General features: G+C 42.0%; 2 protein-coding genes across 6 annotated transcripts; one reads left to right on the top strand and one right to left on the bottom strand.

The window, feature by feature from the left end:
- Window positions 1–88: 88 nt before the first annotated feature.
- On the top strand, window positions 89–19,235 carry LOC105026992 (basic helix-loop-helix and HMG box domain-containing protein 1). 2 transcript variants are annotated; one of them, XM_020048109.3, is made up of 11 exons: window positions 89–222; window positions 1,045–1,171; window positions 1,778–1,889; window positions 12,866–12,982; window positions 13,132–13,377; window positions 13,476–13,599; window positions 16,676–16,911; window positions 17,724–17,806; window positions 17,920–18,176; window positions 18,268–18,357; window positions 18,438–19,235. In XM_020048109.3, exons 2-11 carry the CDS (start codon window positions 1,112–1,114, stop codon window positions 18,583–18,585), a joined length of 1,473 nt encoding a protein of 490 aa, XP_019903668.2. In that variant the 5' UTR covers window positions 89–222; window positions 1,045–1,111; the 3' UTR covers window positions 18,586–19,235. The 2 variants fall into 2 exon arrangements, with proteins under 2 accessions (XP_019903668.2, XP_019903667.1); XM_020048108.3 differs by lacking the exon at window positions 89–222 and adding an exon at window positions 1,394–1,496 and having other exon boundaries at window positions 975–1,171.
- A 1,093-nt stretch (window positions 19,236–20,328) lies between these two features.
- On the bottom strand, window positions 20,329–26,272 carry LOC105026979 (signal-induced proliferation-associated 1-like protein 3). 4 transcript variants are annotated; one of them, XM_010898833.4, is made up of 8 exons: window positions 26,183–26,272; window positions 24,601–25,008; window positions 23,345–24,151; window positions 22,843–23,008; window positions 22,467–22,695; window positions 22,249–22,360; window positions 22,061–22,139; window positions 20,329–21,819 (listed from the first exon to the last, which is right to left on the bottom strand). In XM_010898833.4, the coding sequence occupies exons 2-8, from the start codon at window positions 24,966–24,968 to the stop codon at window positions 21,646–21,648; spliced, it is 1,935 nt and encodes a 644-aa protein (XP_010897135.2). In that variant the 5' UTR covers window positions 24,969–25,008; window positions 26,183–26,272; the 3' UTR covers window positions 20,329–21,645. The 4 variants fall into 4 exon arrangements, with proteins under 4 accessions (XP_010897135.2, XP_010897136.2, XP_010897137.2 ...); XM_010898834.4 differs by having other exon boundaries at window positions 23,345–24,142; XM_010898835.4 differs by having other exon boundaries at window positions 24,646–25,008.
- Between the last annotated feature and the right edge of the window lie 124 nt (window positions 26,273–26,396).

The following is a 26,396-nucleotide window of genomic DNA, read 5'->3' as shown; positions in this document are numbered from 1 at the left end:
GGCTAGAGAAAACAATGTAATAAAATGAAGATATAAAAAATCACAGTAATTTTCAGTTAAGATCAGCATCGTGTTCTTCCCTGTTCAACCGCAGCTTGGTAATAGACTGGTTGTTAGTTATTGCACACATGTAGCATTTCTATGTAGCTAGCTAGTACTCTTAGCTAATTTATATTTTGCTGGCTTATCTGCTCGCTCTCGCTGTCACAATTGGCTACTAAGGTAATTACAGTTCTAACTAGTTTCCTTTAACGGGATATCTGTAGTTCTTTGTAAAAATTTTGCCTTCGAATGATCTCAAACGTATCTGTATTAAGATAAAGGGCGTGAATTTAAAGATTGTACTATAGCCTGTTGAGATAGCTAACGTTAGCTAGTTGGCTCGCTAATATTAAATGTAATACTGCATTAGGCTAATACTGCAAAATGTAGCAACAGTTTTTCTGGGTGAAATTTAGATGATAGCATTCGTCATGAAGGCCAATATATTAATATGACCTTAAATCCAATCTACGTTTTGTAGTTTTAGAGAAATCGGGGGGGAAACACTACACTGCTATGCATACAGCTCCACTAGTATAAGGAGGACATAGAAGTCATACAAGAAATCATACATATGTCATATATATTTATCTGTACTGAACTGCTATTTACACTTTTCATTTAAATTCATTGTCATCTAGTCTTTGAAATTTCAGAAATACCAATACATTTTTCTAAATTTGCTACCCAATGTAGACCTGCCTGTGTATTATTTTTTTAAATCAGGACAATCTCAGCTTCATAACTAAATATGTTTGGGCCGCGTCATTAGCTGTAATCCAATGCTACTGCCTAAAAAAAAATTTCCCTTGGAACTTATTTTTGAATTTCTATAAGTGAGGCATCAATTTAATCAAGACAGCCTCCTCTTTTTAATAAAATATGATTTGGCCGCGCCATTCCTTGTAATCAAACGCTAGACTAGAATTATTCAGCACTTATAATGCCATGAGAGTCTCAGTGAAGGTTTGATTTAATTAATTTGCTATGGCTGTTCTTTAGCGGTTTTACAGGTGTGGGTGAATTTTGAAGTGGTCTATTGTCCAGCCTAACTGCATGTTTGATCCCGATGAAAGATTTGAGCCATGGCACCTGGATCCAAAGGCAGAGACGGAACTCGAAAGAAAAGGTACTGCCATGTTGAATGTCACTGTTTAAAGTAATGCCAGTGGTACAGTACATAAAAAAGGCTTAAATGAGATTATGAATATGATCTGCTGGCACTTGCAGCTCCATGTGACTCACTTTGTAGAGCTTGGCCTTTAAAAACCCAAGGCAGAGGAGAAGCAGCAGAAACAAAAAGATTAAATGTATTGTAGCAAAGTAATTAGTCAGCTACCTTATTCTACAGTAAGAATCAGATGGACTGGAGCACATGCTGGAGCAACAGTCTGAAAGAAGTGGCAGGCCTCCTGCCCATATCTGAAACTAAGAATGGTAGACGACTCACAAAGGTTTGTGCACAGACGTTGATTTGTTTTATTTTACAGACAGTATGTCAATGTACATTAACATTATAAATCAGCCATTTCCAGCTAAAATAGTCATTTACAACAAAAAAAATTCATGTTATTTTAATGGACAAAAAATGTGCTTTGGTTTCGGAAACAAGGACATTTCTAAGTGACCCCAAACTTTTGAACGGTAGTGTATGTATTATGTGGGTGCAATTTTCTATGTATGAATCCTTAAGGGTTACAGCGTTTGGGTGGATGTTTCTTTAATTTATTTTCAGAAGGAGACTCTGGTCCACATGCTGCGCTATTTTGACTTCCTTCAGAGTAAAATACAGACCTTGCAGAGGTGCTTGCCCCCTGAAAGCATCCCCAAGCAGGAACCTGACACAGGTATACTTAAACCCCTGAGTTACATCAATGCATTTACATTTTGTTTCTTAGTGTTGCACATTGCTTAAGTGTTCAGAACTCTTAAGTGGTCATTTATGGCTTCCTTTACACTGTGGTATAAATTTGAGGTGACACGCATGCCAAACTCCTTTGGTCATCTATCAACATATTCAATTAAACAAAAAGATGTCGAACTTCATAAATTAGACAATGACCTGAAAATACCTATCTTCGGAATTTCAGCAATTTTTATGAATCTATCTGGAAAATGACACTGGTATTCTGCCCACATGCACAGTGAGGAAGATGGTTCAAGTGGTAAATCTCGAAGCAGCTGCAATCTCCATGCCAATAAGTTATTTGGACCTCTTACCAGTACTGTGTATCAGAGACAGGATGTATGAGTGTTAAAGGAAAGGTTCGCTATTTTTGAACCTGGGGCCTTTTTTCGCATTATCTAGCAAGCCGGTGGAGGCCGTCCACAATGTTGCTCAGTGTGTTTCCAGAATTCTTTGTCTAACCTTGTAGTCATGGCAGGTACTATTCTTATTTTGGCAATTTCAGTATTGATGTGTAAAGTCCAATGACCATCTTCAAAAGGGCTTTGAAGCCACATATAACTCAGTGGGTTTTGTCCAACATGTCTCAAGGCCTACGCACTGCCACAAACATATCTTAGACTTGTCACAAGGAATAGATATTGTGGATGTAATTATTTTTCCTCATAATTCTGGAACATCGGAAACACTGTCTTATTACGTTTACTGTTACAAAAAGAAACCCGCTTGTACCCCAAACAAAAACTTTTTAAAAGCTGTAATGAGGTGAACAAAAACAATCCCAAATGTATTTTTGATACAGTTACAAAGTTAACGAAAAAGCAATGCTCAACATGTAAAGTGGGTCTTTGATGAACAGATCATCACCATTAGAAAACAAATAATAGACTCCTCCTTAAATGGGTATAGTCCTCAAAATCCCAGTTGTCCTGAGAATGCACAGAAATTCCCTGACCTGGTATCAATGGGGACACTTTGCTTTTTTGGTCCTGTGTCGCTCAATATATTAACTTAATTAGTAATGAGTTCTAAACCAACCAATTGTCAACTGGACCCAATTCCAACAAAACTACATAAGGAGCTAGTTCCTGTGCTTGCAATGTTGAACATAATTTATTGCTCTCTATCCTCTGGATGCGTACCAGACTCACTAAAAATAGTAGAAATCAAGCCTCTTCTGAAAAAATCTAATCTGGATCTTGATATAAGAAACAATTATAGGCCAATATTGAATCTCCTGTTCCTCTCAAAAATCTTAGAAATATCTGTTTCCCAACAACTCCCAACAACTTGTTGTCAACAGAAAGAACTGCAACAAGATTATGTTATTTTGATTTATTATTTGTTATTTTTATAAGATTACTTCCTATAATTTATTATCTTTGAATATAGCATCTTCCTAAATTGCATATCATTTGTGTTAGGTTTTTATTTCATGTTCATTGGTCCCTGTCTTGCTGCTTCAGACTGCGTTCTGCCGAGTTCGCAGTAGTAGGCCATAGGCTAAGCATGAATGTGGGGCTAGCCACTATCTCACAATGCAATGTACATTGTACGTGTGAAAATATGAATTCACATGCTCAGAATGTTAGTGTGATCAATGTAGATCACACAAATTTGATGCCAAGTGGGGCTGACAGCCGGTAGCCCCACTACAGCGTCATTTCGTATTTCAGCACTGGTTGGAAACCCTTAATTTGTAGGAGAATCTTGAAGTAAAGCGACTTGGTGTCCATCAGCCACGGGATATTGTCATCACTCAAATTGCTGGTAAAAGTAACTGCAGGTTTAACATAGAGTGGTTTTTGAAGAAAAAGTGGCTAAAGGTTAGCATACAAAAGAATGCACTCTTCTGTTTTCCATGTCTGCTATTTGGTGGAGATGATACTTGGTCAAGGATGGGTTACAAAGATTTGAAACATCTTTCTGAGAGGATTGCACAGGATAGCAGCAGGAGTCATCTGGACAATGCTGTGAAACTGGGCTTACTTGGAAGGGTAAATGTTACAGCCCAAGTTGACAGTGCATACAGGCGCTCCATTGAGCAGCATAACAAACAGGTGGAGGAAAACATGTACGTTCTCAGTCGGATCAGAACATGTATTAAACTGTGTGGAAAATGTGAAACTGCACTGCGGGGGCACGACGAGTGGACTCCCTGAATCCTGGAATATTCAGATGCATTTTCAAGACTATGTGTGAGGGCGATTCGAGATTTCAGAGGCACTATGACGCTCAGCCCATCTTCAAAGGGACTTCTAGCACTGTACAAAACAAACTGTTAGACTGTATGTATGAAGTGTACAGGGAGGAGATAGCCAAGCAAGTGGACGAGACATCATTTGTTGCCAAACAGGCAGATGAGACAACTGATGTCTCCTGTAAATCACAAATGATGATTGTGTTGCGATACATGTTGCCTGACAATACAGTGACAGAGAGGTTTTTGGAATTTGTGGAAGTCGAAGATAAAACTGGACTCGGCCTCTCTAATAGCATCAAGGGTGTGCTGGAACCACTGAAGCTGGGAGAAAAGCTGATCGCTCAGACTTATGATGGTGCGGCTTTAATGAGGGGAAACATCCGAGGGGTACAGACTCTAATTAAAGAGACATACACACATGCCCAGTTTGTTCACTGCTATGCTCACCAGTTGAACCTCACCTTGCAGCAACTTTGTTCAACTTTGAAGGTGTTTTTTGCAGATTTAACTGCTTTTGCCACCTTTTTCTCTGGCGCTCCAAAACATGTTGCAGCACTTGCTGAGGCAATACAGAGGCGCATTCCAAGGCCACTTGCTGTACGATGGAACTTTAAAAGTAGAACTGTCAATGCAGTTTGGGAAAACTGCACTGCGCTGCTCCTGTGTATGGAGGACATACACACACAACCAGGATGGGATGAGGCCACCATAAGTGAGGCATACAGCCTGTCAAAGAAACTCTGGGATTAGCAGTGCCCTCACCTGTTTCTAGGAGAATGTTAAGAATATGCGGAAGCAAACTGATGAATGGGCTGCCACCGTTCACGATGCAACAGACGAGCCAGGCCTTTGGCTGAGTCCGTTACTCTGCTGAAAATGATCATAACAATACCTATGACGACATCCGAGTCAGAAAGGAACTTTTCCACCTTAAAGAGGTTAAAAACCTTCACTCGTAATACGATGGGACAGCCGCAACTCAACGCATTGGCCATGTTGTCCATCAAAAGCCAGCTGATTCAGCAGCTACATGACTTAATTCTCAAAGTCTTCGAAAAATGTGCCCAGAGGAAGAAACGCCATGCCACCTTTCTCTTCAAGTGATCCCTCAGCCTTGGTGAGTGAAAGCATATTTTATCCTCCTGCATTTGTGGCGCTGGTCCGTGCATTGGTCATATTTTTGTGCTGGATTGAGTGTTATAGATGGTGACGAGTGTCAGTGTGTACATGCTTATCTATTAAGGTTTTTGTCATAGAATGGATCTGTATCCCTAAAAGGTTGTCTTTCCGCTTCGTTGTGGCCATTAGTGGTGTTGAGCTCATTGCTGTTCGGGTATGGCCCTGTAGGCACATTGGTTCTGAGGTTGGTGGCATTCCTAATTTAGGTTTGTAAATGTGACAGTGGTAATTTTACATGTGTGTGAGAGACAAGGAGAGCAATTACACAAGGTCTCTCTCTCTCTCTCTCTCTCTCTCTCTCTCTCTCCAGTATGTGTACTACAACATCTGGTAGAAGCAAGCGGTTTTGTAGAGCCACGCTTTTTGTTGATGTGTTAAATAAAGACATCAGTAGCAAGTGGGAATTTTGTAGCTTTACTGGTATGTATCCTATATTTTGAAATGGTTTGTGCCCCACCACATTTTTACATATAAAACTGCATTGTATACCGCTGGCAACGGAAGTGAGTACAGTGAAAATGTCCAAATTTGGCCCAAAGTGTTGCAATGTCCTCTTCCACTCCTCCATGATGACATCACAGAGCTGGTGGATGTTAGAGATCTTGCGCTCCTCCACCTTCTGTTTGAGGATGCCCCACAGATGCCCAATAGAGTTTAGGTCTGGAGACATGCTTGGCCAGTCCATCACCTTTACCCTCAGCTTCTTTAGCAAGGCAGTGGTTGTCTTGGAGGTGTGTTTGGGGTCAGTATCATGTTGGAATACTGCCCTGCGGCCCAGTCTCTGAAGGCAGGGGATCATGCTCTGCTTCAGTATGTCACAGTACATGTTGGCATTCATAGTTCCCTCAATGAACTGTAGGTCCCCAGTGCCGGCAGCACTCATGCAGCCCCATACCATGACACTCCCACCACCATGCATGACTGTAGGCAAGACACACTTGCCTTTGTACTCCTCACCTGGTTGCCACCACACACGCTTGACACCATCTGATACAAAAATAAGTTTATTTTGGTCTCATAAGACCACAGGACATTGTTCCAGTAATCCAGACCTGGGCAAGATAAGACCCCCGGGCCGGATCCGGCCCATTTAGTAATTCTATCCGGCACGCGATACATCCAAAACTTTTAAAATAATAAAAAATACCTGACGAGGTCCGCAGATTACTTAACTTTTTTTACTGTTTCATATTTATTTATTTTCAAATTCAAAGTCCCGTGGCACGCCCATTAATAAGTACAGCAGTATCATACTGTCTGTTTAAAATACCTTTAAGTTGAAACGAGGTATTTGCGTTGCTATGATACGTAGGGACTAGCACCACAATCCATGCGCGGAAGTTGTCATTTTATACGTACGTATTATACGCAATTGATGGCTAGTGATCTCTGGAAAAGTTGATAACGAAAGCAGGGTATTTAAAAAACTTATTTTGAAAAAAATATATATTATTTGAAGATGTCGCAGGTGAAGCAGCTTGCTTAATATGTTAAGCTAACATCACTGTTTTTAGAGTACAATTTGCAGAGGCACTTCCAGAGCAAGCATGCAGCGAAATACAAAAACTGCCAACCGATGCTACAATTCAACAAGTCCAAGTGCAGATGCAGCCTCACTGATGAACATCTTGCAGCAGTACCGCACACTTCTTCAACTGAACCGCACACTGCTTCAACAGAAATTACTCTTGACTTCACCTCACTTGTCAACGCCCATATGAGGCTCTCCTGTTCATATTGAGTGAGTAGCCCTAAAAGTTGATTTATTGGGTCTGGGCGGCTGGAATCACTGTTGTTAAAAGCACGTAGTACAAAAAAATATACTGTATGAAGTTAGACGACGGCAATTATACCAACATTTGCTTTGAGTGAATATCTTCAGAAGTGATTTCATAGACTTATGTCTGCCCTAATAACTATTAAAACTAATATAACTGTTATACACTATACCTTATGTAATGTAGCTTACTCAGTTGAGTTGAAAGTTAAGTTATAAGGCAAATATGTGTTGCAAAGGATTTTTTAGGCATTTGCCCGCCATAATAAGAGTTGTTAACAGAACATAATAAGTAAAAACATTGTTAAAGTAAATTAAGTTCAATTATGAAAACAGTGTTATTCCCTGATGACATTGGCCTCTTTTAGCAGGAAAATGCATCCTGCCACAAAGCAAAAATGGTTCAGGAATGGTTTGAGGAACACAACGAGTTCAAGGTGTTGACTTGGCCTTTAAATTCCCCAGATCTCAATCCAATTGAGCATTTATGGGATGTGCTGGACAAACAAGTCCATCCATGGAGGCCCCACCTCGCAACTTACAGGACTTAAAGGATCTGCTGCTAACATCTTGGTGCCAGATACCACAGCATACCTTCAGAGGTCTAGTGGAGTCCATGCCTCGACAGGTCAGGGCTGTTCTTGTGGCAAAAAGGGGACCTACACAATATTAGGCAGTTGGTCATAATGTTATGGCTGATCGATGTATGCTGCCTCTGGTGATGTAATCCAAAACCACAATGTACATTTTTCCTGTTTTGCTGATGACACACAGTTGTATAATTCGATGAAACATGGAGAAACCCCAAAATGAGCTGCATTTGAAGCATATGTTTCAGATATTAAGAAGTGGATGACAGAGAACTTTTTGCTTTTAAACTCTGTGTTACCCTCAAACTCGTCTTAAGACGCCACACCTCCAATTTCGTCTGGAAACTTTCCTATAGATTTTTTTTATTGGATGTTAGTTCTCAAATAATCCTCCACTCGCAAGCTTGTTGAAGGCGAGCTTAGTGTGTTTTCACAATTCTTCACTGGATAGAACACATTTTCTGAAATAGTTGCACTGAAGGCCTTATTCTCGTTAGCACCTGTATAAGCTCCTCCCAAGCAATGCATTTAATTGGGTTAACGTGGTTTGAGGTGTTAGCCCAAGCAATTAATTTGACTGGGTTAACGTGTTTTGAGACGTTACTGACAAAAACGTTTTTCCCACCTCTTTGCAACAAAAATCATATAGGTTTTTTCGACCCTGATCTCTCCTTTGATGAACATATAAAATATATTTCAAGAGCTGCTTTTCTCAATCTTCGGAACATTGTAAAAAATCTGAGACTTTTTATCAAACATTATGCAGATAAACAAATCCATGCTTTTGTTACTTCCATATTAGATGACTACAAAGCTCTTCTCTCTGGTTACCCTTATGAATACATTTAAATTTGTGCTGAACACGGCTGCTAGAATCTTAACTAGAACGAAAACATTTGGACACATTACTCCAATATTAGCCTCCCTACACTGGCTGGCTGTTAAGGCTAGGGCTGATTTTAATTTCATTTGTTTCATTGTTAAATTTTAAAACATTAGACTTGCTCCTACCTGCCTCGCTGTATTGGTCCAGCCAGATATATACCTACACGTAACCTAAGATTGCAAGATGCTTTCTCCCATAGATCTGCCGATTAAGGTTAGAAACGGATACTGAGTGCAAACCTTCAAGTATCTACTAAATTCTCTTCAGCAAGGTCTATGATTAAGTCTAGTGTGGCTCAGAGGTGTGAAGGTGAACGGAAAGGCTGACTTGCCAGGCTGGCACTCATCTCAACTGGGATGTCCTCTCCATTGACATTCGGCAGCGGAGTCACTTGCTTACTTTTGTTTCTCCATTGCGGCCCTCGTGCAATCGGAGTGAACACTGTGGGTGATACTCTCCCCTCTTTCAGGGTGGTTGCGGTTGGTTGGTGTCCCTTTGGTTGATGCTTGGCAGAGTGGAGTGACATCCTACCTGTTGGGCCCAGTCTGGGGTCTCAGCCCCAAGGTTTGTCCTTGTCCATTTGGTCATGCTTCTGACCTGGATTATGTCTTGTAGACTCTGGACACAGCCCACATGCATTTATTAATTATTACAATTTGTTCTCTTAAAATGTTCACCTGGCACAGCTAGAAGTGGACTGGCCACTCCTCAGAGCCTGGTTCCTCTGTAGGTTTCTTTGGCACCTTTTAGGTAGTAGTTCCTAGCCACTGTGCATCAATATTGTTGTTGCTTGCTCCTTTGGGTTTCAGGCTGGGTGTTTTGTTAAAGCACTTTGTGACAACTGCTGATGTAAAAAGGGCTTTGTAAAATACGTTTGATTGAATTTGATAGGGAATACTATACAGCCATTTTTTAAATATTTGAGCTCCACTGTGAGGCACATTTCTTATAAATGGAGGGCATTTAACTTGACAGCAACTCTCCTTAGAAGTGGACGCCCTTCCAAAATATCCCCAAGAGCCTCAAGAAATAATAAGTCAGGTAAATTCCAACCCAAACATAACTTCTGGGGATTTGCAGACCTCCCTTGCTCAGTTTAGTGTGCATGTTTTAACAATAAAAAAAACTAAGATTAGAAATGGAATTCATGGGAGGATTGCTAGGAAGAGGCCTGTGCTGTCATATTAGAACCAAACTGCCTGCCTTAACTTTGTTTGGGACCACCTGGAAAAACCTAAAGAATTTAGGAAGTCCATTGTATGTAAAGTTTGCTCCAGAATTTACCTGGATGGTCGCAATCAAGACCGCTATGTTTAGTGAAAACCCCTTAACTGCCTACCGCCAAAAGAACCTTATCCAAACAGTCAACCATAATGGTGGGAATAATAATCATAATCTGTAGCAGATTTTCATCCTCTGGAACTGTTTAACTGCACGTAATCAAGGGAACCATACATTCTGAGGTATACAAGGAGATTAATGAACAGAACGTCAGGCCATCAATCAAGGAGCTAAAGCTGGGCCGAAACAATTTGGCTTCCAACAACCCAAAGTATTCAAGCAAATCTACAAAATAATGGTTCAGGAGAAAGAAGATTTGTGTTTTGGATTGGCCAAGTCAAAGTCCTGAACTTAATCCATGCTGTGGCAGGACCTGAAGTGGGCAGTACATGCCAGACACCCCTTAAACAAAAGTTCTGTAAGGAGGAGTGGGCAAAAAATTCCTCAAAGAAGAAGTCAGAGACTGATCAATTGTTATAGGAGACATTTACTCCCAAGTTATCGCCGTTAATGGAGGTAGCACAAGTTAACATATTTTTGCACACGTGAAATCAGATTTATTTTTTAATAAACCAATAAACAATTAAAATATACACTACCATTCAAAAGTTAGGGGTCACTTAGACATTTTCGTCTTGTCCGTGAAAACGTACATGAAATGAGTTTGAGTAGGAAATAAGAAATGTTGTCAAGGGAAAAAATTATGTTTTTTAATTTCAACAATAATTTTACTTTTGTCCAAGAGATTTCACCCCATGCTTCCTGAAGCACCTCTCTCAAGTTGGATTTATTTGATGGGCATTTCTTACGTACCATACGGTCAAGCTGCTCCCACAACAGCTTAGTAGGGTTGAGATCCGGTGACTGTGCTGGCCACTCCATTATAGACAGAATACCTGCACTTTCTTCTCTAAATAGTTATTGCATAGTTTGGAGCTGTGCTTTGAGCCATTCTCCTGTTGTGGGAGGAAATTGGCTCCAATCAAGTGCATTTCACTGGGTGAGGCATGGCGTTGTAAAATGGAGTGATAGCCTTGCTTCTTCAAGATCCCTTTTACCCTGTACAAATGTCCCACTTCACCACCACCAAAGCAATCCCAGACCATCACATTACATCCACCCTGCTTGACAAATGGCGTCAAGAACTCCTCCAGCATCTTTTCATTTGGTCAGCGTCTTACAAATGTTCTTTGTGATTCAAACACCTCAGACTTTTTTCCAATCTTCCTCTGTCCAGCGTCTGTGTTTTTTTGCTCATCATAATCTTTCATTTTTATTGGCCAGTCTGATACATGGCTTTTTCCTTGCAACTCTGCCTACAAGGCCAGCATGCCGCAGTCACCTCTTCAGTGTTGACATTGAGACTGGTGTTTTTGCGGATACAATTGAATGATGCTGCCAGATGAGGACCTGTGAGGCGTCTGTTTCTCAAACTAAGCACTCTAATGTATTTGTCCTCTTGCTCAGTTGTGCACCGGGGCCTCCCACCCCTCTTTCAATTCTGGTTAGAACCAGTTTGCACTGTTCTGTAAAAGGGAGTAGGACACAGCATTGTACGAGATCTTCATCAATTTCTCAGATGGATTAGCCTTCATTTCTCAGATCAAGAATTGACTGATGAGTTTCAGAAGAAAGCTCTTTGTCTGTGGCCATTTTGAGCCTGTAATCAAACCCACAATTGCTGATGCTCCAGATTCTCAACTAGTCTAAAGAAGGCCAGTTTAATATTGCTTCTTTGATCAGCATAACAGTTTTCAGCTGTGCTAACATAATTGCAAAACAGTTTTCTAATAATCACATAGCTTTTTAAAATGATCAACTTAGATTAGCAAATAACGTGCCATTGGAAACACGACTGATGGTAGCTTGTAATGGGCCTCTGTACGCCTATGTAGATATTCCATTTAAAATCAGCCGTTTCCAGCTACAATAGTCATTTACAACATTAACAATGTCTACACTGTAGTTTTGGTCAATTAGATGTTATTTTAATGGACAAAATATTAGCTTTTCTTTTTAAAACAAGGACATTACTAAGTGACCCCAAACTTTTGAACGGTAGTGTATCGTATGTTTTTGTTAGTGTCCTTTATTTGGAATGTTTTTGTTTGTTCCAAATTGGGATTTAGATAAGGATTTTATTAATTTGTTTTCATATTGTTACAAAAATAATGACCATCCCCGTAGGGTTCACATACTTTCAAGCACCACTGTAGTTTTCCAGGGGTAGGTCTCTAGGGTTTGGGCCTTGGAGAGTGCACAGGTTACAAGTAACTGTGAATAATCCCTAAATTAATACAGGACAGTCATCAGTACTTAAAGGGGCAAGAAGGGGTGTGGTAAGATGTTGCCCATCTGTCCTATGTCAATAAAACACATGCCCTTTGTTCTATCACAACCTAGGTTTTAACCAAGGGGCAGGCTGTCCTCCCCCACATTAAACCAAGGTCCTTGTGGGTAACCTTTTTAACTCTAAAGGTGCACAACATCTGGACAAGGAACAGATAAACTGATGGTTTAAACTGATAGACAGATTAATGAATAACCCAATGATTTTCTGAGACCATCCAATGATGACCATAAACAAATAACAGATACCACTCTCCCACATTCCTTTTCTTATCTAAACATGGCGGCTCACTACTTTTAACTCATTAATACATGTATAGGACTAAGTATACCTCGGTTCAAGAAATTTCCCTGACACTTATTCAGCTGTCCCCATAATTGTTCCCGGACCTTTTTTGGTTCCAAGTAGAATATGTGTTGTTCTTGTGTGGAAATAGTTCTCTATTGAACAAAATAACATTCTAAAGGATGCCCAAAAGGGTTATTTTAAGGGTTCTCTTATTGGGACAGCCAAATAACCATTTTGGAACCCTTTTTTTAACAGTGCAGAGTATCACAAATGTATTGAGTACTTGATACTATATCTGGTGTCTGGACAACATGTGGGTATGTGTGTGTCTGAGTGTGTGTCTATCTATGTGTGGATGAACAGGATCTGAGAGTGAAGAGAACACCCCCTCTGAGCCCTGTACACCCTCTCATATTCTAAAGGCTAAGCGCAAGTATGTCTGCAACCGTTCCCATAAGAGACTACCTGCCTCCAGCTCAGGTACCAGCCCCACACCTCTCATGACACGTGTAACACCGTCAAACACTGATATGGGAGGTGACCTGAATTTTTCCAAAATAGAAACTTTTGCAACTGTTTGATGTAATTAATACATCAAATACTGTTGCTTTTCTGTTTGCTATGCTTAGAGGTGAAAGCAGAGCTTCAGGGGAAAAGAAGAAGATTGTGCACTGCAGATGTCAGTAGACAGAAAGCTGACCCAAAGGAGGAGGATGTGCCTGTCCCTATGTGGGGTGTGCATTTTGATTGGTCAGAGTGCCATTCCAGTGATAGTTATGGGGATTGGCATGTGCGTGAAAGTGACTCCCAACCAAGCTCCCTGGATTCGGGCTTCAGCTTCAATCAGTTGCTTCCCCTGAGCACCCCTTTGGAGGGTAAGTAAGACTGAAGGGTCTTCAGTCGGTCTAGGGCTAAACAGGTGTGTTTGGGGAAAGGTTACCGAGTCACTGTAGGTTGTCTCTGTCTTCTCCAGGGTGCAGTGGGACTCTGAGGACTCCATCCACTCTTCAGGGAGGCCACTGCTCTGCCTGTGAGGACGGCAGTGAAAGCAGCCCAAGGAGCGGTGTCCTCCATACCCCAACTACTCCAGTTACTGGGTCAGTTGACGTCCTTGTAGGGGTACCAGTACACTAAACTAGTTTTCTATCGCAATGTGCCAAATGTTTATTATTGTATGGGCAGAACAATGCTGCATCTCGCTGTCATCAAACATATGTCCTAGCACAGTCAGTCCTGAACAGTCTATCCGATCTTTGATATCCATGAAGAAGGCTAAAGCAGCAGTCAATCTCAAAATTGCTGATGGTAAAACGTATAAATGAAATTATCTCCTATATGCAGGAGTTTCGTTTTAAGAGATGTTGAATCAACCACTGTCCTGTGCATAACGGTCAGAAGACAATGGAGAAAGGCAGTAACACCAAAAAACTAATCCAGCCACTGAGGCATGACTACTCAGTAGAATGGCAGGAGTGTGTGAAAGATGGGGTACATTGAGAAGAAGGTGTCCAAAGCAGTAACGGTCCACAATCCACTGATAACTGACAAATAATTCAAATAACTATAGATAAGAGATTACAGCTCTGTGATATGCTATTCTGACAAAATTATGGTTCCCGTCTAGACAATGAAAAAGACGGATTTAGAACCTACTTAATTGTGGTCCCTCACATTTTTATCTTACTGAGCAAATCCTGGGCAGAAATGCTTAAGTTGTGAAAGTTCTACTTAACTGTTGGCACACTATTACAGTGAACACTGAGGCTGTACCCTCTTTAAGTTAGAGTTTCAGACAGTAGCTAACAGGCTATTGTGGCTATTTCAGCATAAATTAGGCTTATATCAGTTGGCTACAAACTGATTACACCAATAAAGAGATTTATGGCCCAGTAGTGTACTGCACAGTTTTTGGGAGCAGTTTTTTGGAGCTGCTACCAGACCATATTCAGATTTTTCTTCACAACTGACCTACCTGCATAGACCTGTTCCAAGAACCAAACCGTTACCCACAAAAAACATACATACAGCTCTGGAAAGTATTAAGAGAACACTCGCTACATGTATGGCAGCCATTCCATTCCAGTGTCTGTTAAATTCCAACACAGACACACTTCATTTTACTTAATGAGGTACTGATTAGGTGATTACCTGAAACAAATCTAATTTAACAAGGAAAAGTATAAAAACCACTGCTGTGGTCATCACTATCCTCTTGCAATAGGACCAGCTGGATGGCAAAAACAGTGCAAGTAGTACCTCAAAGGTAATTTCAATACAAAAATAACTATTCAGCATGACAAAAGAGTTGAAAAGAAATGCTTTGAGTGAGAAAAAGAAGGGTTCAATTCTGACTTTACTGGCAGAGGGATACAGTGAGCGTCAGGTTGCTTCCATCCTGAAATGTTCAAAGACGGCGATTCCTAAGAACAAGGTCAGGCAACAGACATTGGGGACAACAAAGCTACAGACTGTCAGAAGGCGAAAACGACTGTCCACTGACCGAGATGACAGTCAACTCATTCGAATGTCACTCAACAACCGTAGGATGACATCAAGTGACCTACAAAAAGAATGGCAAACAGCATCTGAAGTCGTGAACAGGCTCCTAGGGGAAGGGCTGAAGTCGTGCAAAGCTATAAAAAGAAACTTCATCAATGAGAAGCAAAGAAGAGCTTTGCAAAAGACCATAAGGATTGGACTGTAGAGGAATGGAGTCAGGTCATCTTCTCTGACAAGTCAAATCTTCAGCTTTGCCCAACACCCGGTCGTCTAATGGTTAGACAGAGACCTGAAGAGGACTACCAGCCACAGTGTCTCGCACCCACTGAAATTTGGTGGAGGATCATTGAAGATCTGGGGATGCTTCAGCAAGGCTGGAATCGGGCAGATTTGTCTTTGTGAAGGACACATGAATCAAGCCAAGTACAAGGTTATCCTGGAAGAACACCTGCTTCCTTCTGCTCTGACAATGTTCCCCAACTCTGAGAATAGTTTTTTCCAGCAGCACAATGCTCCATGCCGCACAGCCAGGTCAATCAAGGTGTGGATGGAGGACCACCAGATCAAGGCCCTGTCATGGCCAGCCCAATCTCCAGACCTGAACCCCATTGAAAACCTCTGGAATTTGATCTAGAGGAAGATGGATGGTCACAAGCCATTAAACAGCCGAGCTACTTGAATTTTTGTACCAGGAGTGGCATAAAGTCACCCAACAGCAATGTGACAGACTGGTGGAGAGCATGCCAAGACACATGAAAGCTGTGATAGAAAATCTGGGTTATTCCACCAAATATTTATTTCTGAACTCTTCCTAATTTAAAACATTATTATTTTGTTTTTGAAAAATTAATATGAATTTGTTTTCTTTGCATTATTTGAGGTCTGAAAACAATGCATCTTTTTTGGTTGTTTTGACCAGTTGTTTTCTACAAATAAATACTCTAAATAACAATATATTTATTTGGCATTTGGGAGTAATGTTGTCAGTAGTTTAAAGAATAAAACAATCTATTGGTTGTGAGTCAACTGGGTGTTAATCTACCAGGGGTGAATCTACTGAGTCATTGTTCATTTCCATGAAAACCCCCAAACAATTTAAATACAGGGATGTTGCTCACACATCACCTGTTTGCCCAATGATTTATTCACTTATCTTAATCATTCATTTGATTTCTTCTGTTCTAGTTACAATAGTCAGACATTTTCGTGTGAGCCGGAAAAGAGTTTGCCCACCTGGCAACATAACGAATGCTATTCTCACAGGGGGAAGGGACAGTTCCTGCCCCACTTTCTCCCTGAAGTATGTCGTTGCTTCTTATCTGTAGCCTCGTAAACATTCTGTACTTTCGCATCATATTCGTCTTTTAATCATATTTTCATATGCCTAGAGTGTACAGCAAAAATAGCAATTTTGGCTTTACTGTATGTATAGCTGTATATGCACAAATGTCAACTGTTAATTATTGTCTATTATATACTCACCGCTCATATCACTTTATCCTATATACTCATCATTACCCATTGTATATAACTGTGTGTCAACTTTACATACATTTTGAGTATTCTGTCCATGTGTCTAACACTAGTAGCACCTTAACGCCAAGTCAAATTCTGTGTAATTGTATAATATGTTTTAAGTGCATGAAGGTGATTCTCATTTTAATGTGTTTCCAGGCCAGGGTCACTTTTCCTGAAGGATCACATGGTTGGGGTCATCCCGTCCACAGGAGGCCGATGGAAACCCTTCCTGAGCCCTGCTGCTACACCAAAACGGCCCATCTTTCTGCCGTTTGGAACTGAGGACAGTCTGAACTTGGGCGAGAGTCTGAACCTTAGTCCGTCTCTCCTCACATCACCTGGCCGGGGCCTCAGCCAGTGCCTGCTACCTGAGGGACCGGAGGAGCTCCATGGTAACACCTTTTTACTAACACACAGGCAATATTACGCCGCTTCTATTTTCACCTTAGCGGGACTGCATGCCATGGACGCAAATTGAGGTTTCGATACCAGACAACAACAGAGTAAGAGAGCTGTTTTAATACTGTTCTTCACTAAAAGTTCTGTTAGAGTGTTAATAGGTTAGTAGGCCTATGTTCGTAAACATCAGTTGTTGTGCCATTCAGATGCTAATTATGATGTGATAATGGCTTAGTAATCAGTTTACCAGTGACCAAAAGGATATTAATAAAAAGATATTGATAAATGGTGAGAAATCAGGGATTGTAATGGGCATGGAGGTCTGAAACAAGTGCACATACTAGCTTTTGTTTTAGTTGTTATTATTCCAAATGCAGAACATGTAGTTATGGAATGTGGTCGGCGAAGAAAAATGAATATCTTTTTGCTATCGTAATTAGGTCAGCAGACCTGCCCTTCTTTTGCATATTGTAGTTTATTAAAGAGACTGAATAGAAATGTGGTGGGGAGAGTCCCGTCTTATTATCTGGAAGTTGTTATTGACAGAAATAGATGCATAGAGCTTGTTTATTTTCTATCTATCCCATGTTTTTACAATATACACCATAATACAAAATATATACACCAGGCCTTTAACAGTTTGACAGTGTGGTAATTAATTGTTGTTGTCAGCACCAGTGTAAATAATTAGCCTTGTCAAGACTGACTTTATAATCCGAATTTGACACTTCGTAGTACATTTTGACACTACAATGTTTAAGAAGACTTGTTTGTTATGCAGTTGCACTTTAAATGTTTTTTGCAGTGCTGTTTGAGGATGTTTGGGTCACCCCTAAAATGACCCAGGCCAAAGTGTCCCACCTATCCTACCATGACCCCACTGACACGGTAAGACTTTCTGAATCATCACGTTCACGTCCCCCTGTGTGGAATGATACTGTGGGTGCCACAATACGAACGGTGTGTGTTCAGCTTAATGATGGAGGCACTACTCCCCCTAGCTGTCAGATGGAGAAGCTGTGGTGAGGCATAGCGGTGGAGGGTGGTTGTCCTCCCACAGTGAGGGGGAGGAGGAGGACGTCACCTGGACCCCCAAGCAACAACAAGTCTCTCTGAAGTCCAAGACCAGTGGGACAAGACGCCACCGCAGAACCAACGCCTCCACCAGGGGGCACCCTCTCCTCCCTCCCAACCTGAAGAAGAAGTGTATTAACGGCTTCATCATGTTCTGCCGCATCAACAGGAAGACCTACCTACGGTGACTGACTCCTTCCACCCAGTAACCCTGTGTCTCAGATGGATGTCATGTACTTGAATGTGACTAAGACAGCTGCCATGTCTCTGAACAGCACCCACCCAGGCACGCCATCCACCGTGGTCACCAAGGAGCTGGCCAGCCTGTGGCACGACATGCCCAAGCAGGAGAGGCGTGTGTACTGGTCAGTAACTGTCTCATGGTGGTCATCCGTGGACTTACAGCACTGTTTACTGAGGAACTTGTGTTCTCTCCCTCTGTCAGTCTGAAGGCTCGTCGCTTCAGCCGTCAGCAGAACCGTAACGTGAAGCCTCAGCCGGCGGAGGGGGAGGAAGAGGACTTTGTGCCCAGTCCACTCCACATGCTGCTGGCGCAGAGAGACCTGAGGGCTTCAGCCAGAGGAGACTCCTAGAGCAGTTCCCTTCACACACACTGGCCCTTCGCCAACCATATGCATGGGATGGATATTGATATAGATGTCCATATTAAAATCAACAACTTCTCTTTTTAAGTCACTTACTGTACTAGTTAATTATGGAGTTGTTTAGAGATTTATCTGAAATGCAGACACACTTTGTGTGTGTGTCTGGCACGTCACATTTTAACTGTTACTGTTTACTGCTTCAAGTTGTTTCTAGACAATGTTCAGACTTGGTTTTACAGATATCATTGAGGAGCCTTTTAGACAGGGTTTATTGACAGAAGTCTTTCTGTGGGTTATAATGCCAAGGCATTGTTTTGCTATTCATGTCAACCTGACGTTGAATTCACCAGTCTATTTATGATCATAATGCAAAGGACCAAATAAATGACAGTATGTGGCTGACAGCTTTATTTATTACCTATTTATACTCAGAATATATTCATATGTGGGGAATGTTAATGTGTCTGTGTGAAGTCCTTCTGTACAGGACAGATGAGAACCAAAGTCTTACCGTTTGGAGTTATTCACACTGGTTGGTTGATGTTTTTATGCGGTGTGAAAATGTTTTGATGTTTCGTGAATAAAAGTTATTACTACTTAGTAGTGGGTTATTTGAGACACATCAAATAGTTTGTTTATTTTAGATACCAAAGTAGTATTTTAGATTATTCAAAATATAACAATTATTTTAACAAATCCATAGTAAAAATCACATTTCATTACCAGCACTTTGAAAACACTGCAAAATCCGGTAGTTATCACAGCCTTTTTATATTGCAGTTTATTATATGACATGAAAAGTAATCAGGCAATGTACAGGGCAGCAGGTCTACTGGATTAGTTTTCTGATGAGAGGACCAAGTTGTTAATCCTGTTCATCACTTTATAGAGGTATCCTACTGGAGGAAAATTATGTAACTATTCTATTTCTATGGTCACATTTCATAAAAAGCATCTTTAAATAGAGTATTAAAAGGTAAGTGGTCTGTCTTGATACCATTCTTTACTCCTGTTTCTGTTAGGTCCAGATATCATTGGACACTGACAGTTTTGTATAATATAAATACATTCCAGTTACAGTTAAATAATGAATATGGGCTTAAAGTGCAGTATCTCAGCTTTAATTCACATCCAAATTCGAGGAAGGTTTTGGAATTACAGCTCTTTAATATGTAGCCCCCTTTTTTTTAAGGGACCAAAAGTAATTGGACAATTGACTCAAAAGCTTTTTCATGGACAGGTGTGGGCTATTCCTTCATAATCTTTTCATCAATTAAGTAGGTAAAAGGTCTGGAGTTGATTCCAGGTGTGGCATTCGCATTTGAAGGCTGTTGCTGTGAACCCACAACATGCTGTCAAAGGAGCTCTCAATGCAAGTGAAACAGGCCATCCTAAGAAAATTCCATCAGAGAGATAGCATGAACATTAGGAGTGGCCAAATCAACAGTTTGGTACATTCTGAGAAAAACACTGGTGAGCTCTACAACACAAAAAGGCCTGGATGTCAATGGAAGACAACAGTGGTGGATGATCGTAGGATCCTTTCCATGGTAAAGAAAAACCCTTCACAACATCCAGCCAGGTGAAGAACATTCCAGGAGGTAGGCATGTCATCCAAGTCTAACATAAGGAGAAAACTTCACGAGAGCAAATACAGAGGGTTCACCACATTCATAAGGCTCAAGAATAGAAAGGCCAGATTAGACATTGCCAAAAAAAAAATGTTTAAGGCAAAGAAGTGGAATATTCTGCAATGGCCTAGTGACTCACTTGATCTCAACCCGATCGAGCAGGCATTTCACTTGCTGAAGATAAAACTTAAGGCAGACAGATCCACAAACCACAACTGAAGACCGTTGCAGTAAAGGCCTGCCAAAGCATCACAAAGGAGGAAACCCAGCGTTTGGTGATGTCCATTCATTCCAGACTTAAAGCAGTCATTACCTGCAAAGGATTCTCGACAAAGTATTAAAAACGAACATTTTATTTATGATTGTGTTCATTTGTCCAATTACATTTGAGCCCCTAAAATAAGGGGACTGTGTATGAAAATGGTTACAATTCCTAAACGTTTTAAGATATATTTTTTTTAACCCCTTGAAGCAAGGCTAAAAGTCTGCAAATCAATTGCATCTCAGTTGTTTCATTTCAAATCCATTGTGTTGGCTTAAAGAGTCAAAATTATGAAAATTGTGTCAGTGTCCAAACATTTCCGGACCTAACTGTATTTCACTCGCTGTACTATAGAATGTCACTAGAGCAGTGCTGCCCAACCCTACTGTCCTGTAGCTTTTCTCTCCAACTCTAATTTAGCACACCTGATTCTAATAATTAGCTGGATGAAAAGCTTATCCGGGTTAGTCACAAATGGGGTTTAAGAGAGAACATACAGGACAGTAGATCTCCAGCAACATGGTTGGGCAGCCCTGCACTAGAGTCTGCCAATTACCCCAAGCCACACCCCTTGCTCCCATAACTGTTTATGCTCTCATCTTTCCTTTACCCATTTCACCTTTCCGTGTATGAGTTGAATGCTCCTTCCTCCCTGTCATCTCCACTTCGTGATGACAGGGTGGCCTGCTCCTACTTTGTCTTGTGTTTGTTATGAGAAGTTAAGTGTCTATTGTTGGAAATTAGTAAATAATTTATCAGGGATAATCAACCAAGTTCCTGGAGTGCCGCAGGTACTGTATTAATTTTTTCTAACTGGCATCAGACTAACTGAGCTAAATTAATAGTTCAGATATTCAACAGTGGATATTCCAGATTGGTTAAATTGAAGAAAAAAAATGTGAAGTGGCTGTGTTCCTGCAGGATCAGGGTTTTACCCTGTTCTATATGCAGACTTATGTTATCTCTTTGTACATCCTTGCCCTCAGTTTGGTAATGCTATTACTACTTGTGTGTTCAGCCAATTCACCCCATAGTCACCTGACACCTTTGTGTTGTATTTCTAATTTTCCAGTGATGTCTTCATTCTAGACCATCACGTCCTAAAACATATACATGTTACCCAGTCTAAGATGGAGTCCATTCAGTTCCTTTTTTTCAGTATTGTTGGTCATTCTCCCTCTCTCTAGGCATCATTCCTGGGGCCACATTGAACAATACACTGAGTTTACGGAGCTGTTCATTGGATGAAAGAGACTCCTCCCACAGGCGCTGGTTGGTCTCCCTCAGAATTGTCACTTCCTCCATCAAGGCTACCTTGTCTTGTCTCTCCTGATGCCACAGACGTCATGGTGTTATTTAAATGGAGGGTGTTCACAAACACATGGTGGACGATCTATAGCATACGACTTCCATTCTCGCTCCCTTTCCTCAAAACCCAGTGGAAAAGGTCAGAGGGGAAAAACCTCAGGTTTCCTTATCCAGTAGGTTTTGAGAGATAGAAGACGTGTGGAGTGTGTAAGTAAGATCTGTCCGTGATTTTAATGTGTCACAATGGTAACAGGTGTCTCACCTTATCCAGGTTTCCCTCCAACCGTCTCAGTAGCTCCTCCAGGTGGTGAAGCCTATCTGCCAGATCACTACACTCTGGGCTGGAAGGAAAGCAAATTATCTTGTAAACATGGGAGAACTTAAAAACAAAAGCTGAAGGTGAATTAAAATGCACAACTGGATAACCAAGGGGGCTTTGGAGTAGCCTACATTGTTAATATGGGCTGGACACTGTAGCCCTGAAGGTAGTGACTGGCTGGTCCACTGTCTGATCCATGCCTCTGTGGCTTGCTGGGGGAAACCGGCTCCACCGCCCTCTGTCCTATGAACACGACCAATAAACTCAACACACACAGATTCATCCCATTCTAATTCAGCCTTTAACGCAATGCTTATGAGACCCCTCTGCTTCTCATACACACTCCTACCTTCATAGGCATTGGAAGCATTGACCGGGTTGCTCCAGTCCAGGCTCCAGCCAGGCTCTGGTGGTGGGCTGTGCCCAGGGTTCCAGCCCTCGGTCAGGGATTGCTCCGAAGCAGACAGGTCCCCCAGTCCCTCCAGCTCTGGGCAGTCAGACACTGGAGAACAAGGCTGACTGAAGTCTGAGGGACACTTGTCTAGACTGATTTCTGTAGAGAGGCTTTGACGGCAGGACTTGAGGACAGGAGGGACAGACAAGAGCTTTGGTTAGCTAAATGTGTACATGGGCTCAATGTCAACATTGGAGGTTCATTCTCCTTGACTTTAGGTTAGGACAATATTCAACATCTGCTCATCTAGCCGTGTTTTTGTGTAGCTCACTGCGTCTGTCCTGGAGTCCTCTGAGGTGTTGTCTAGTACGATGAGTCTCCTCAGGGCTTCCTCTATGTTCCTGTCTGTGTGGGTCTGTCGTGGAGAGTGAGGGCTCCGCAGCGCGGCCATAACACGCGGCTGACCAAACACATTTTGGGACGTCATGTCCACCTGTCTGATTACAGTGGTACTGTTCAGCTGCACCGTAATCAATAAACGTCAAAACAATATGAATCTGGGCTGGATCACCTAAATAGGAATCCTCTTAAAAGTCTCCTGTCAACTCAGATCTCACAGATGCTTTTCTCTAAATGGTGTAAAACTATGATGAAATGATGAATACACAATTTAGGATGAATACACGCATTTAGGATGTACTTATTAGAGATATTATTTAAAAAGAACGCTAGCAAATCATATTTTAAACATAATCCACAGGTTTTACACTTTTGTTAACTAACAGATTATTATCCTTTCTCTCACTTAAGCTCAAACTGACACAAAAACTCACCTCTTGATATTGTTACAGTGAGTGCTGTTGTTGATCTCAGTGGTGTTGTTGTCTGTAATGGTGTTAACCTTGTGCTCCCAAGTTGTGAGACTCCTATAGACAGTCTTAGGACTGAAGCTTGGCTGGTGGGCAGTCTTGGGACTGTGGCTTGACTGGTAGACAGTGTTAGGACTGAAGCTTGGCTGGTGGGCAGTCTTGGGACTGTGGCTTGACTGGTAGACAGTGTTAGGACTGAAGCTTGGCTGGTGGACAGTCTTGGGACTGAAGCTCGGCTGGTGGACAGTCTTAGGACTGAAGCTTGGCTGGTGGGCAGTCTTGGGACTGTGGCTTGGCTGGTAGACAGTGTTAGGACTGAAGCTTGGCTGGTGGGTAGTCTTGGGACTGTGGCTTGGCTGGTAGACAGTCTTAGGACTGAAGCTCGGCTGGTGGACCGTCTTAGGACTGAAGCTTGGCTGGTGGGCAGTCTTGGGACTGTGGCTTGGTTGGTAGGCAGTCTTTGGACTGTGGCTTGGCTGGTAGGCAGTCTTGGGACTGTGGCTTGGCTGGTAGGCAGTCTTGGGACTGTGGCTTGGCTGGTAGGCAGTCTTATTACTGAAGATTGGCTGGTGGGCAGTCTCGGGACTGAGGCTTGGCATTTGCTGCTGCTTGTTGAAGTGCTGCTGGCTTAGTTTGGACTGCTCCTGGAAATCCTGGCTCTGGTCCTGGACAGGGTGATTGGAGTCTGAAGAGCTGGATGTGATAGTGGCTCTAAGCATGCAAGGTTTCTCCAATGTATGAGTCTTGTATCCCTGAGGGCTGCTGTAGGCACTACAGGCAAAACAAACAGACACATACCAGAACCAAAGGTACAGTAGAAACACAGAAACACACACCAGCACATACAAACACATACAGCAAGCAAACACACAGCACAGACGCAAACACACCAAAAAAATACACCCACAATGAAGATGTGCAAGCTCACATATCGCATGCATAATTAGTCCTTCAATCGCACGCCAACATCACTGAGACTTACCCAAGCAAAATCCTGTCAAGCATTGCTGCCTTAATGCCCCACCCAGTGCCTCGTTATGTCAGTTGTGTGTCACCCAGTGGCTGTGGAAGAAGGGAGGGTGTCCCACATTTCCCCTAATCCTCCCCACCGTGGGACCCTACGGCTCTCAACTGACCCAGAATCTTTAGACGTGAGTCTACACCCCACCAGACAGATTCCCTCCCACCACAGCCTCTGTCTCACCAGGCTTGTCTCTTACCAGTGTGTCCCTCCCTCCCTGTGGTTCCCCCTCTGTTTTACCCACCAGGGTTTGAAGACAGCCAGGGCTCGACGTGGCAGGGGCAGGGTGTGCGCATGGTAGCCATGGCACTGGTTGAGGGGGGCAGGCCTGGGGCCGGGTCTCTGTGGAGGGGGGCTGTATGTGCCCCAAATATTCAGGGGTCTCGGGGGTGTCCGGGGAGAGGCGTAATGGGACTTGGCCTGCTGACATTGTTGAGTTTCATTTGGGGAGTACAGATGTTCAGGTGTGTCAAAGTCCCTGCCGCTAAAGAGGACATCCAGCCCAACCCCCTGGTGAACCCCCCTCTCACCAAACCAGCCTTTGTGGGCGGGGCTACAGGAGGCCATCACAGGGACTGTCACTGCTGCGGTGGTACAGAATCTCCACCTGAGAAAGACAGTGGCGGTCAATGGTGATGGTTTGTATGTATCTTCAGGCTGGTCTCGGGGAAATACGTAGCAAGTAAGTGTACAGAAATCAGCGTTTTCATCTTTTTTGTTTTCTAACCCTGACCTCTGTACTGATGTGTAACCTTAACCTGAACTAGATTGGCTTCAAACCACCAATGGCTGCATTTATGACCAGACTGAGATTGAAGAGAGTAAGATGGAAGCATGCATACGAAAATGTCATTGGCAAAACTTAGACTAATCATGCAGGAAACCAGGCAGCTTAGTGCTTTAACGTGAATACCAGAACATTTGTCATTGCACCCTTGAGCAAAGTGCATAACCCTGACTGCTCCTTCAAGTCTTTCTCACTCAGATGCGTCCGCTAGATGGATAAAATGTCAAATAACTGCTAACCATAAGTGTGGCATATTAAGCACCCTCGTTCAATCATGATCCTGTCAATCCAATGGGACATTCAAAAAGCACACAGCAGAACCGGTAACCTGGTTGAGCTAAGGAGAGGAAGGGTTGCCAGACTAGTGGAGGCACAGCTATACGCTCTGGGACTGAGGGATAAAGAGCCGATTGTTCCAGTGAATCTAGTCAGTGCTCTCCTTGTTCACATCAAGCTGCATTGTGCTGCACTGGGATCTCGCAGCTCCACATTGCACTGAATAGCACAGATTGAACAAATGAATGTTTACGAATTTACTGGTACAATGTAAATAATTGTTTTTTTATCTGCATGTTAAACCTAATATATTTGGTTAATATCAAGCAATTATTTTTCTGCCCATTTCAACCCTGCAACCATAACACATATTTCAACCAAAATTCTAGTGGTGTATTTTAGAGAACAGGTTGTGTAACTTGATTGTTGCATAAGTGTCTTAACTTATCTCTACAGGTCAGTGCCTACAGATCTAATTTCAGAACATACTGTATCAATAGAAGGCTATCTGACTAGATCCGGACTTTCAGACCAATTCCCCAACATGTCCCTCAATCGTGACCATTCACAAAACAGCAGGATAAGTACTTAATAGCCTAATCAGTCACCATGGCAAAACACATCAACAGACAAATGTGAGCCATCACTTGCAAATGCTAAACAACCACATTCCAGAGAAATCAGCGTGTATCTTATAGAGGAAGATTTTAATTCTTACCCTTTCTCAATGTCAGTGGACCCGTTCACATATCCTCAATGGACTCACAGAGTTCTTTGCCTCTGTCCAATGTGTGTGTGTTTGTGTGTGTGTGTATTTTTCTTAGTCAATCGCTGGATTAGTGGCTTGCAACATTTTCATGCATTTAAAGATGTATAAGGGACTTCAGCACTAAACAAATATTTTGAGCTGGATGTGTAATATGTTGATTTTA

Source organism: Esox lucius, chromosome 7 (genome assembly GCF_011004845.1).
Source record: "Esox lucius isolate fEsoLuc1 chromosome 7, fEsoLuc1.pri, whole genome shotgun sequence".
In the NCBI taxonomy this organism is placed as follows: Eukaryota; Metazoa; Chordata; class Actinopteri; order Esociformes; family Esocidae; genus Esox; species Esox lucius.
The sequence above is the reverse complement of the archived record's forward strand: the minus strand, read 5'-3'. Positions and strand labels throughout refer to the sequence as shown.

What these genes read in the sequence shown, in the direction of transcription:
- LOC105026992 (XM_020048108.3), top strand. Translation starts at nt 1,128, where the DNA reads ATGGCACCTGGATCCAAAGGCAGAGACGGAACTCGAAAGAAAAG. An exon ending in GACGGAACTCGAAAGAAAAG is followed by an intron (nt 1,172 to 1,393) that starts GTACTGCCATGT and finishes CTTATTCTACAG; the next exon opens with TAAGAATCAGATGGACTGGA. An exon ending in CCTGAGCACCCCTTTGGAGG is followed by an intron (nt 13,378 to 13,475) that starts GTAAGTAAGACT and finishes TGTCTTCTCCAG; the next exon opens with GGTGCAGTGGGACTCTGAGG.
- LOC105026979 (XM_010898833.4), bottom strand. Translation starts at nt 24,968, where the DNA reads ATGGCCTCCTGTAGCCCCGCCCACAAAGGCTGGTTTGGTGAGAGGGGG. An exon ending in AGGGAGGGAGGGACACACTG is followed by an intron (nt 24,152 to 24,600) that starts GTAAGAGACAAG and finishes TTTTGCCTGTAG; the next exon opens with TGCCTACAGCAGCCCTCAGG. An exon ending in GTCCAGCCCATATTAACAAT is followed by an intron (nt 22,140 to 22,248) that starts GTAGGCTACTCC and finishes CTTTCCTTCCAG; the next exon opens with CCCAGAGTGTAGTGATCTGG.